General features: G+C 48.6%; 2 protein-coding genes across 2 annotated transcripts in view; one reads left to right on the top strand and one right to left on the bottom strand.

The window, feature by feature from the left end:
- Positions 1-304: 304 nt before the first annotated feature.
- On the top strand, positions 305-3656 carry GPRIN1 (G protein regulated inducer of neurite outgrowth 1). The gene is given in 2 exon segments (XM_036751320.1): positions 305-3077; positions 3080-3656. Coding segments are annotated over 2 exon segments (2853 nt in total). The 3' UTR covers positions 3160-3656.
- A 1541-nt stretch (positions 3657-5197) lies between these two features.
- CDHR2 (cadherin related family member 2) overlaps positions 5198-11949 on the bottom strand; it is a 64192-nt gene continuing 57440 nt past the window's right edge. Inside the window, exons 26-32 of the mRNA XM_036751318.1 lie at positions 11463-11540; positions 11247-11307; positions 10914-11038; positions 10653-10766; positions 9078-9158; positions 8781-8844; positions 5198-5589 (exon numbers count right to left, since the gene is read on the bottom strand). Coding sequence (XP_036607213.1) covers positions 5458-5589; positions 8781-8844; positions 9078-9158; positions 10653-10766; positions 10914-11038; positions 11247-11307; positions 11463-11540 — 655 coding nt within the window. The 3' untranslated portion in view covers positions 5198-5457. The remainder of the gene's footprint in view (positions 5590-8780; positions 8845-9077; positions 9159-10652; positions 10767-10913; positions 11039-11246; positions 11308-11462; positions 11541-11949) is intronic.

Raw genomic sequence — 11949 nt, 5'->3', positions numbered from 1 at the left:
TATATCAGATATATATTATATATTTTATGTATTATATTATATATCAGATATATTATAATTATATATATAATTAATTAATTATAGTCATAGTCAAAAATTAAGTGGTATGGGATTGAGCTAGGTGGAAGGTCAGAAAAGGAATAAATGTGTGTGGGCTGGAGGATGGGAAGCCTTGAAGGAAAAGGTAGGATTTGGATGATTCTTTCACTGCTCAGGGTTCTAAGTCTGAATAGCCTCCTCTGCCTTCTGTTTCAGAACCATTGGACAGCCGTTGAATAGACTATGGCCAAGAGCTTATGGGAAGATGGGCAGCACTAAAGAGCCAGCCAGCCTGCAGTTATTGCATCAAGAACCCGGGCCCTGCCTGCCACAGGTAGCTCAGTCTGCCTCTCTTTGTGATCAGGTTAGAAGCTGCCAAACAGAGGACCTGGCCATGAGGAACTGCTGTGTGAGTGAGCTGGGCCTCCCTAGTGAAACAGCCAGCTCTAAGCCCCAAGGTCAGCCCAAGAAGGAAGCCTCAGAGGTGAGTCTGGTACCTAGCCACCCCTCTGGGCCTGCAGAATTGGCATCTGGATCAGAGAAACAATTACCACCGAGTCCAAAAGAACTGGGTCCTAGTGGGAGTTCCCTGGTTTGCTCCTCTGATTCCAAGTGCTCCAGCCCCTCTCCAACTTGGGCCACCAGGGAAAAGGAGGAGTCAGGGAAAGAGGACACTTTGGGGCTACCAGAAAAGTCCCCCCAAGAAGAGGCTACAATAGAGACTTCAGGCCTGCTGCTAGCTTCAGCCACAGGGAATCCAGATCCTGTGTCCTGTGAGAAAAAGGATCCTACACCCTTGGGGAAAATAAATTCTGTGATCTTGGAGAACATGGATCCTATGTCCTCAGAAAAAAATGATTCCACCTCCATGGGAATGAAGGATCCCTTGTCCTCAGAAAGATCAGACCCTGTGTCACTGAGGAAGGATGGTCCTGTGTCATTAGAGAAGGCAGATCCTGTATCCTCAGGGAAAATGGATCTCTTGACTCAGGGGAAAGCAAATCCTGTGTCCATGGGAAGGATGGATCCCATTTCCTTAGGGAAAACAGATCCTTCATTCTCAGAGAAGGCAAACTCTATACCTTCTGGGAAGCCAGATCCCACGTTCTTAGGGAAAGTGGATTCTCTGTCCTTGGGGAAGGAAGTTGTCATTGCCTCAGGAAAGACAGATTCTTTGTCTTCAGGGAAAGTAGATTCCGTGGCCTCAGGGAAGGCAAATTCCATGTCCCTGGGAAAAGTGGACACTGGGCCCTTGGGGAAGGAAGATGTCATTGCCTCAGGAAAGGCAGATCCCATGTCTGCAGGGAAAGTACACCCTGTGTCCTTAGGGAAGGCAGAATCCACATCCCTGGGGAAAGTTGATCCTGCCCCTTTGGAGAAGGCAGATCCCATGTACTCTGTGGAGGTGGATCTCACATCCTTAGGAAAAGTTGATCTAGCATCTTTGGGAAAGGCAGCTTCCATTTCTCCAGAAAAAGTGGATTCTGTGCCCTTGAGAAATGTGGATCCTATCTCCTCAGGCAAGGTAGATCCTATTTCCTCAGAGAAAGCAAAACCTATTTCCTCGGGAAAGATAGAGCCTTTGCTTTCAGGAAAGATAGATCCCATCCCTTTGGGGAAGACAGATCCCATGTCCTTGAGAAAGGAAGATCCCATGTCTTTAGGGAATACAGATTCCATCCCCTTGGGGAAGTTGGATCATGTTTCCTTGGACAAGGTGGAGCCCACGTCCTTGGGGAAGACAGATTCTGTCTCCTTAGGAAAAGTGGATCGTGTTCCCTTGGACAAGGTAGAACCAATGTCCTTGGGGAAGATAGATCCAGTATCCTCAGGGAAAACAGATTCTAGACCCTTGGAAAAGGTTGATCCTATACCCTTGGAGAAGGCAGAACTCACATCCTCAAGGAAGGGAGACTCTGTGTCTTTAGAGAAGTTGGATCCCCTGACCTTGAAGAAGGTGGATCCCAAACCTTTGGGGAAGGTAAATCCCATGTCCATGGAGGAACTGGATGCTATGTCTTTGGGAAAAGCAGACCCTGTGTCCTCTAAGAAGTCTCCAGCTTCAAAAGAATGTCTCCCAGAAAACTCAAGTCAGAGCTCAGCCTGCCCTAAACCAGTGACAATGCCTTCCACTGACTCTCAGAAAGTGAACAAAGAAATTGCTATTTGTGGAGCACCCCAGGACACCCAGCCTGACTTCAGCCATAAGGCAGCAACAGTTCTCCTCGCCACTGGACCTGAAACCCCCTCAGTGCAGGTCCCTGGGACCCAAGCAACCACAGAGGAATCTCAAAAAACTACGTCTCCGTCCCCAAGGCAAGTAGGGTCATCAGGGCACTCTCCACAATCAGCCCTACAGAAGATAAACCCAGCTGACCCTGCCAGGGTGGGAGCAGAGGAAATCTCACTAATCCCAGAGGGGATCCAGGAGCTGCCTGGAACCCCACAGAAAGGAACAAGCCCAACTCCAGTCAGGGCAGTCAGGACTAGGGATAATTTCACCAAGGTACCATCCTGGGATGTGAGCGCTCCACAACAGGATGCTGGCACCCAGGCAGACACACGTTCTGTCTGCGTATCTGTGGCAGTGAGCCCCATGACTCCCCAGGATGGCTCAGGCCCCACAACCTTCAGCTTCCAACCCACTGCTCAGAATGCTCCAGCTTCCCGGAGTCCTGGCCTACTGCTATCCAAGAAGGATGTGGAGATGCAGGTGTCCATGAGTGTGGAGACCCGCTCAGTAGCCACTGGCCCCATGACCCCAGTGACCACATCACCCCAGGCCTCATATCCAGAAGTACAGGTGCGAGCAGCTGAGGAAGCCCCTGAGCCTGTACGGGAGGTCAGCTGGGATGAGAAGGGCATGACATGGGAGGTGTATGGGGCCTCCATGGAGGTAGAGGTGCTAGGCATGGCCATTCAGAAGCATCTGGAAAAGCAGATTGAGGAGCATGGGCGGCAAGGGGGACCATCTGGTCCCCAGCCACCTAGCACTCGGGCCGGCTCTCTCAGAGGTGGCCCCCGGCCTGGGGAAGCCAAACGCCCCCCCAGCTTGTTCAGGGCCCTGTTGCAGAGTATGCGGAGGCCCCGGTGCTGCTCCCGGGCCGGTCCCACAGCTGAGTGAGCCACCCTTCACCCTACCCTGACCCTGGGTCCTCCCCACTCCTTTTTATAAATCTACACCAGTGTCTTGTGGTTTCTCAGGCAACATCTCACCTCCCATATCCTCCTTCCAGATTCTCACCTCCTACTGAAGCCTCTGAAGAGTGAATCACTCACTTTCACAGAACCACACTGGGGGTCAGAGGCAGATTGATCCCAAAGCACCCAGGCTAGGTCCTCTGGCCAGCCTATAGTCATCCCTGCCCACTGTGCCTGGGTCTCTCCCTTTTGCCTCCCTCAGTCCTGGAGGAATGGGTTCATCAAGGAACTCAACATAGCCCAGGGCCACCGGGAACCTGCTCAACCCCACCCCCCAGCCTGGGCCCCACTGCCCTTTTGAAGGCACAAGCCCCAGCACCTGTACCTGGTGTGTCTCTGATCCTAAAGTCCAAATAGCCCTCCCCATCTCACCCCAACTCCATGCCTTGGAGGTGGCCTTGGATCCAGTCAGTCCTCTGGATACCCAGGTTGCCCCCTCCCCAAACCTCCTTGACTGAGCCCCTGAGGTAGGGAGGGGAGAGGAGAAGCTGTGGTTGCTCCCCTGGGACCACAAAATCCTGATAATAGATGACATTCATACTCTCCTGCTCTAAAGTTGGCAAAGTATTTTCCATCTGTTATCGCCCTTGGCCCTCACAATGGCCCCATGAGCTAGGAGGGACCACAAGTATTATCATCTCCATTTTATACATGAGGGAACAAGCTCAGAGAGCCAAGTAACTTGCTCTCAGTCTCACAGCTAGGAATTGTCTAAGGCAGGATTTGAATTCAGGTTTCTCCTGATCCCAAGCCCAGTACCACACTGCCTCTCCCACAGGGCCCTAGATAGGGCAATGCATGAGAAATGTGGACAATTTGGTAGCAAGGTCTGTATGCACGTGGACCCCTGAGGCAAGACCTCAAGTGAGCATGTAAGGTCTCAAGTGAATGAGGCTCTAAGTGTGCAAGCCCCAAGTGCACTGCCTCAAAGTTACCAGTATTTCTCAAATGGCCAATGTGTCCCCATTTCTGAATCATTCAGCAGCCAGGCCATGTCTGGCTTATTCAGGGAATGGGATGTAGAAGCTGATGGCAGGACCCCTGAAGGGGCAGGTAGGGTCCAAAATGACCCCTTACCTCTTCTTAGTCTATGTACAAAAATTGGGCTGGAGGGCACCAGATGTTTCTTCTAACCTCCATTTCCTCCTGGTTAGAGAGGCAGGGAAACTCCCCAAGACTTCCCCTCATTTTCCCAATTAAAACATTTCTAAATGCCTAGGACATCTAAAGGGAACTGCTATTAAGACAGTTTGATTACCTCCTGGTTGCTGAGCCCAAAGCAACTGAGGAGGAGGCTCACGGACCACATCAGAGCTCATAGATAGTCAGAGGTTTGCAGACAGATGCCAGGGGTTATAAACTGGATAAGGGGTCACAAGTCAGAGGTCACAGACAGTGAAAGGAGTATGTTAAGTATGCTACAAGCTTATAAAGGGTCATAGATGAATTATGAGCTTTTAGACCCTCTAGAGCTACAAACAGGTTGGGGTTTACAGACAGGAGAGGGTTCATGGATCAGGGAATGAGACTGGTCAGGGGTCAGAGTAAGGTAACAAATTAGTCAGGGAATAAACAGGTCAGGATGCAGACCCTGACAGGCTAAGGGAGATTACAGATAAAAGCCCTAAGCTCTGAGCAAAGGCAGCTATCCCTTTAAAGCCCTCCCACTGCACCCCCCCCATAAAACCACTCCCTGCCCTGGGTTCTCCTAGCTTCTTTCCTTTCCCCTGCTTGTCATCTCCTGTCTCCTGAGTGTGGTGTGAGTTTGCCCTACCATCTGTAGTGACCAAACTGTAACTCCTCATTCCAGTGCCTGACAACTGTCCTACCCCAGCTCCCCCTGCCCATTGTTTTGGGGTATAATTTGTCAACCTGTACATTGGTAATAAAACATTTCCCCAAACCTGAGGCCTGATTGATTGAATTGGGGGTGGAGGTTGAGGGGAAGAGGAAGGAAGACAATACAAGAGAATTAATTTATTATAGACACAGGCTGAGGTCAGCCACCAAGCCTGAGGCACATGCAGGTGAGATGAATGAGAGACATAGCAGGGAAGAGCTGAGTCTCATCCCAAAAGCAGCCGGGTCAGGACTCACAGATTGTCATGTAGGTCATCAACAGGTCAGGGCTCATGATATGTGTTCTGGAAGAAGGACGAGTGAGAGAGGGGTGACCTCAGGAGTAGGGTGGGAGAGTGGCATGTAGTGTAGTCAGGATCAGAGGTCGGTGGTATCCAGACCCATGTTGACTTCACCCAATTTCAGCACCGGCTTGTCCTTTTGATTTTTGTCCTTTCCGTCCTTCAGCACCATGGTCAGCAGCTCAGAGTCTGTCAACTCTGGTTTCTCCTAGGGAGGTAGAAGCCAATTTTCAATGAAGAGTGAGGAAAGGTACCCACTCCCCTGACCTGCCCACTGAGGGGATAGGCTGGAATCTCCATGGTGTAGCAGGACTGGAGGGGGCGGGGAGGAGGACATTCAGACCCACAAAACCTAGTCCCCTGCTTAGGCAGTGCTTTAGGACCAGAAAGGACAGATCTGAAGATTCCGGTGATGACTGGGAATGGTGCACATGGAAAGGGATAGGGGACCCCCTGGAAACCAAGAAATGAGCACCTGTGAGTTGCTACACACCCTGGTGCACCCCCAAGGACCAAGGCTTGTGAGAATGGCTTTTCCCACCATCATTTCTGGTCTGAAACTCCTACCCCTAGCCCAGGGTGCTCATTCAGGAACTCAATCAGCAAATGATTCTTGCATCAGATCATGCACAAGACCCTATGTTCTATGCTAAGTAGGAGCCAAGAGGAGATGGGGGTGAGGAGGATGAAGAATAATGAAGATAATAAAGAAGAGAGTGATGCCTTCCCTTAGAGAGCTCACAGTCTAGTAGAAGGGATGTGTCATGGAGTACAAGTAGCTTTGTTACAGGGTAGGAAGGAATAAGTATATAAAGAAGCGTAAACATAAGGTCAGAGGTAGGTCAGGCTATCAAGGAAGGCTTACTGAAGGAGGAAGCATTTAAGCTATGCCTTGGAGGATAAGTAGAGGAAGATTTCAGCAGACCCAAATGGGGCACTGTAGGCAGGAAGTAAAGACAGGAAGGGATGGGGAAGAATATGTACAGGTGCACCTTGTTCTAAGCAAAAAATACAGTATTTACTTATGTGAATCAAGTGTTTGTAACTCAAATTCCATTTTAAATGTACAAGTGGAGCTTGCTACTTAAAGGAAGACTGTGATGAGCTCTTCTGAAAAGTAAAATCTTCTGTTTTGTCAATTCTCTGTTTTGAGAATAAAAATATTCTTAAAATGAAACTTGTATGTGTCCATGGTTTTTTCATCTGAAAATTTCAGGACTACCCTTGAAGTGGTTGGGATGACCTGAGGTACTGCCACCCTGCTTGGGAGCAACATCATAGTGGTTCAGTCCCTCTCCTGGAGCTTTTCAATGTCTCAGGGCCCCTGGCCTTCTAGGAAAGACACCTTACTTGCATATGTGCTCTCTCTCTCTCTCTCTCTCTCTCTCTCTCTCTCTCTCTCTCTCTCTCTCCCCCTCCCCCCAGCCCAACAAAAACCATCACACATCCATCAGACATCATACTCATCCTATAGGCATCACCACATACACCCACATTATCACACACAACACACAGTTGCTACACATGCAATACACCATGGAATACAAATATGTCCTCACACATGCACAGACATAGCATGACCCCCCTTCTATTCTCTCTCTCTCTCTCTCTCTCTCTCTCTCTCTCTCTCTCTCTCTCTCTCTCTCTTTCTCCTTCCCTCCCTCTCTCGGTCCCTCTCCCCTTCATCCTCCCTCCCCCTTCTCTCTCTCTTTCTCCCCAGACTACTGTTGGATTCTTTCCTGACTGAGACTTTTCCATTTCCTGATAAACAGTGGAACATTTGAAGGCCCCATGAGGAGCCCAAAGGCTAAAACCCTGCACAGAATTCCCTTGGCTTCTCCCCAGCTGCAACCCTCCCCATCCTGAACACAGATTGTCAGAGCTGGAAGGAACTTTAGAGACCACCCAACCCAAAACCATCATTCAACAGAGAAATAAACTGAGGCCAAGAACAGGTAAGAGACTTGCTCAAGGGATTCTCCACCTCCAATACCACAGAGATCCTGAGGGGTCACCTCCCCAGCCCAACCCAGTCCAGTTCCCTGGAGGAGGAGCTCTGGGCCTGAGAAAAAGGTCCATGGGGAGATGCTAGGGAGTCTGGTGAAATGCAATGGAAAGAGCCCTGACCTGGGACTAGAGTTTCCATGGGAATCATAAAATCTAGAACAGAAGGAGACCCGAAGAAAGCTCCTCTTTTATTTTATAGAGTAGGAAACTAAGGCCCAGAGAGGACTGGTGACTTGGCACAAGCCACACAGCTGGGCTAAGCAGCAGAGTCAGAATTTTACCTCAGGTCCTTGGATTTCAAATGCAGGCTATTAAGCCTGAGAATTTCAGCTGGAAAGCCCATTGCCCAGGCCAAGCCCACCTGGGAGCAGAAACTTGGGCTGCAGAAACATCTTTGAAATTTTTTCCCTTCCTTTGTTTCTTAGTCAAAGTTCTCTTTGAAAATACCACTCTTGTCTCAGCTACTCTAAAGGACTTAAAGTTAAAAGATCTAGTTTCCAATCCATCTCTCCATTTGTAAAATGGGAGTGGGGATTTTTAGTTTATTCCAACTATACCTCTTAGGAGTTCTGTGGGACAAGTTCTTTACAAATACTGAAGTTCTACATAAATGTGAGTTATTAAGGGTGATGGCAGGAAAAGGGTTTGTCTGCATCTGGGCCAGGTGGAAAAACAGAGGTGTAGAGGATGAGCTGACTACACACTGATCTTTTTGTTGACAAGCATGGGGTAGTTGAGAATACAAGAAGAATTGTGGTGTTATCTTGGAGGCCTGAGAAGTTGGACCTGTAACAGGCTCACAGAAGGTTGAGAACTTGAAGAGTCCTTAGAAAGTAAATGATCAAAGTAGGAGAACCTTAGAATAGATTGTCACAGCTGGAAGGGTCTTTCGAAAGAACACAGAATATCAATTCTGGGGACAATTATATTGGAGCATATAAACCAGAATGTCAAAGTTGGAAGGGACCTTTAGTTCAAACCTTCACTTGACAGATGCGAAAACTGAGACACGATCTTGTACAGCTGTCATTTGTGGATGGGGGCTTAACCCTTTCCTGGATCACAGGGAGGATTGTGAATCATTCCTCTCTATTTCCCCAGGGGTAAGCGCAGGGTCTTTCTCATAGTAGGCATCTAATAAATGCTTGTTGAATTGAACTGAATAACGATGGTGATGGTGATCATTAAGGGTGATGATGGTGAAGAAGGTTTTGACCACAATAGTTTTAATGACTGCCTGTAGAAGTGCCGGATGGACCCCTGAAGAATTAGTCACTGGGCCAGTCCTCAGTGAAGAAAAGTTTTGTGATTTTCCTCCCTGAGCTCCTAGAAGACCACAGCTACATGGAATTCCAAGGACTAGGAATGTTCTCACCTCCCTCCCTTTCTCACCTTGTGCTTCTTCCCAACGTCCGTGTCATCCATATCCACCTTGTTCTCATCCAGGGAGTTGATGCTGGAAGAGAAGGCTGAGCTCAAGGGGAGGCAGAGCAAGACCCTCAGCCTGGTGTGAAGGGATTCTCCCCAATGAACAGGACCCCAGGGATCTCCCAGGGTTGATATCTCCTTAAGCCCAGACCTTTACAGGGAAGATTGGCTGTATAGATCACTTAAGAGTCCCTCAGGAGGATTGGGTCAGGCATAAAGTGATCTGTTTAGGCAAGAAGGACAAGAGGAGGGGCTGCTCACCTGGCAACATCATCTTCGTTATGGGAGGAAAGAGATTCAAAGCCCAGATCCATCGAAGAGAGATTGAGTATGGGGTTGGCTCTGGAGGAATCAGAGAATCTGAGAGCTTGGAAGGACCTCTGGGGCTAACTACCCAAGGTCCTTTCCAGTCTTAAATCTAGTGTTAAATCCAGTGTTAAATCAGCCTCCCCCAGTGCAAGAATCTCCTTGACAGATAGCTATCCAGCCTCTCTGCTTAAGCATCTCCTGCAACAGGCAACTTACTACCTTGTGAGTGAATTCCTCACATGACAATGGTCATAGAACCATTGAGTCTTAGAACTGCAAGAAAATTAATACATTTCTCCATCACCATTTCATAGCACAGAACAGTGGAAAGAACACTTGGCTCTGGAGTCAGATCCAGTGCAAATCCAGGTTGGACTAGATGGTATTAGGGACCCTTCCAGCTCTAAACTCTATAATTTTATGATTCCATTTGGACCCAGGACTAAAACTCAGAGTCCCCAATTCAAAGATAGGGGATCTTTCCCCCTTGTTGCCCAATGAATAACATGTTGGAGCAAGGAAGTGATGGATTGGAATCCTGCTGCCTTTGACTATTCCTAGCTGTGTGACTGTGGATAAGTCATTTGACTTCTCTGACTTTCAGTGTCTTCACCTGTAAAGTAGGGATAATAATAGCACCCACCTCCCAGGGTTGTAGTGACGATTGAGATAATGTTTGTAAAGCACTTTGCAAACATTAAAGTGCTGTACAAATGTCTGTTATTATTATGCCTCAGGATATTGGCTCCCCAAAGTGAAGTTTCTCTTTGCCTGTTCTCAATGCTCATAATCATAATGATAATAATAATGATAACTAGCATTTATATAGCCATATAAGGTTTGAAAAAGCACCGTATGCACCATCTCCTCTGATCCTCACTATAATCCAGAGAAAAAGAGAGAGACAGAGACAGAGAGAGAGAGACATAGACAGAGACAGACAGACAGACAGACAGAGACAGAGAGAGAAAGAGAGACAGAGAAAGAGAGAGGGGGAGAGAGGGAGAGAGAGAGGGAGAGAGAGAGAGAGAGCGAGAGAGAGAGCGGGAGAGAGAGAGAGAGAGAGAGAGAGTATCATTATCCAGAGCCTCACAGCTAAGTAAGTGCCTGGGAACTTGCGTCTTCCTGACTCCAAGTCTAACATTCTATTCACCGAGCCACCTAGTCACCAATCCTCATTAACCCTTCCTCCAGTCACTTTTCCAGGGCCAGGAGAGGAAACAGTTTAAGCCAGGAGTGGGGAACCTGCAGCCTGAAGGCCACATGTGGCCCTCTAGGTCCTCAAGTGTGGCCCTTTGACTGAATCCAAACTTCACAGAACAAATCCTTTTATTAATGGGTTTAATTTTTTATCAATGGGATTTGTTCTGTGAAGTTTGGATTCTGATAAAGGGCCGCACTTGAGGACTTAGAGAGCCACATGTGCCCTTGAGGCTGCAAGTTCCCCATTCCTGCTTTAAGCAGTCTCCACCCCTACTCTCAATTCTATCACTACCATCACCCAGCCAGTCCAAGGATGCTGCTCACTTCTCTGAATTAAACAGGTTTGTCCCAGGGATTATGAGGCCCTGCAGGTTAGATCCAGGGACTGTCTTCTTGGCCTCTTTAGCAGCCTTCACAGCTCTAAGTTTCCTTTGGTAGCTGAGGATGAGGAAAGAAGGAAGTCGGGTCACAGGAGGTGTGGTGGTGGGGAAAAGAGGCAGGGTATCTGTTTTCAGAGATGAGAAACAGGGGCAACCCAGGGCTCCCAAGGCTGCCAGGCTCCCAAGGCTGCCACCCCCAGGTTACCTCTTCCTGGTGCACACCAATGATATGGTCATGATGATGATAAGAAGTATCAAGGCACCCCCTAGCCCAGCAATGATGCTGAGGTACTCCTTGTCCTTGTCCTGCTTTATCTCCTCCCCAGAGCCCTGGAAGGTCAGAAGGACTTTGTTATCCCCATCCCCCATTCCCCATCTCCCTCCAACTCTCATCGTGTCCACTATGCCTTCTCTCCCACTAGCTCCAATCCTTGACAACCTTCCTCTACTCCCCAATTCCCATCTCTTACCCCTTGCTCTCCCTCCAGCTCCTCCTTCCAACCCCTCCCTCCTCTCTCCCTGACTAAAGGGTACTCACAATCACCACCAGCCCAAGTTGTAGCAGTGTGGCTAACACTTCCTGGTCCTCCCGGATGTATCTGGCCAAGAGAAGACCATTTAGGCTCCTGCTCAAGGGACTGGAGACTCTGTTTTTCCCTGAGGCAGGAAGCTGGATCTCATCCTGCAAGCCTGTGGCCTCTCCCCTCCACAAATACACCATCACCCACAGCCCTCAGTCACCCATGCAACTCACAGGTTGAGATCATTGAGGGTCAACGCTGTTCCATTGCTGTACACAAAGTAGGCATCCATATAAGTTAAGCCCCTACCTCTGAGAGAACCATAGACAGAAGGAGGTTAAAACACGGGGAGGGTGTCAGAGGATTCTAGAATCTAGGGGTGGACTCGGAACTCGGAGGTCATAGGGCTCTGCTAGAAAAATTCCAGTGAAAGAAAACTCACTCCCTTCCAAATTAGCCCATTCCTATCTTCTTTGTGAGGAAGTTCTTCCTTCTCTCTAGCTTTAAATTACTCTCTTCTACCCATCGTTCCTGGCTCTGGCTTGAGGGGCCAAACAGGACTAGCTGAATCTTTTTCAACCTCACTGCAGCTCTTCACAGCTGTCACACTCTACCCCCCATTCCAGTCTTCTCCAAGTATAACCTCCCCAGTTCCTTCGACCAATGCTTGCCTGATTTCTATACCTCTCATCATTCTGATTATACATGCTCCAATTTGTC

This window comes from Trichosurus vulpecula, chromosome 3 (genome assembly GCF_011100635.1).
Source record: "Trichosurus vulpecula isolate mTriVul1 chromosome 3, mTriVul1.pri, whole genome shotgun sequence".
Lineage (NCBI taxonomy): Eukaryota > Metazoa > Chordata > Mammalia > Diprotodontia > Phalangeridae > Trichosurus > Trichosurus vulpecula.
Note: the sequence above shows the minus strand (reverse complement) of the source record. Positions and strands in the feature narration are given on the sequence as shown.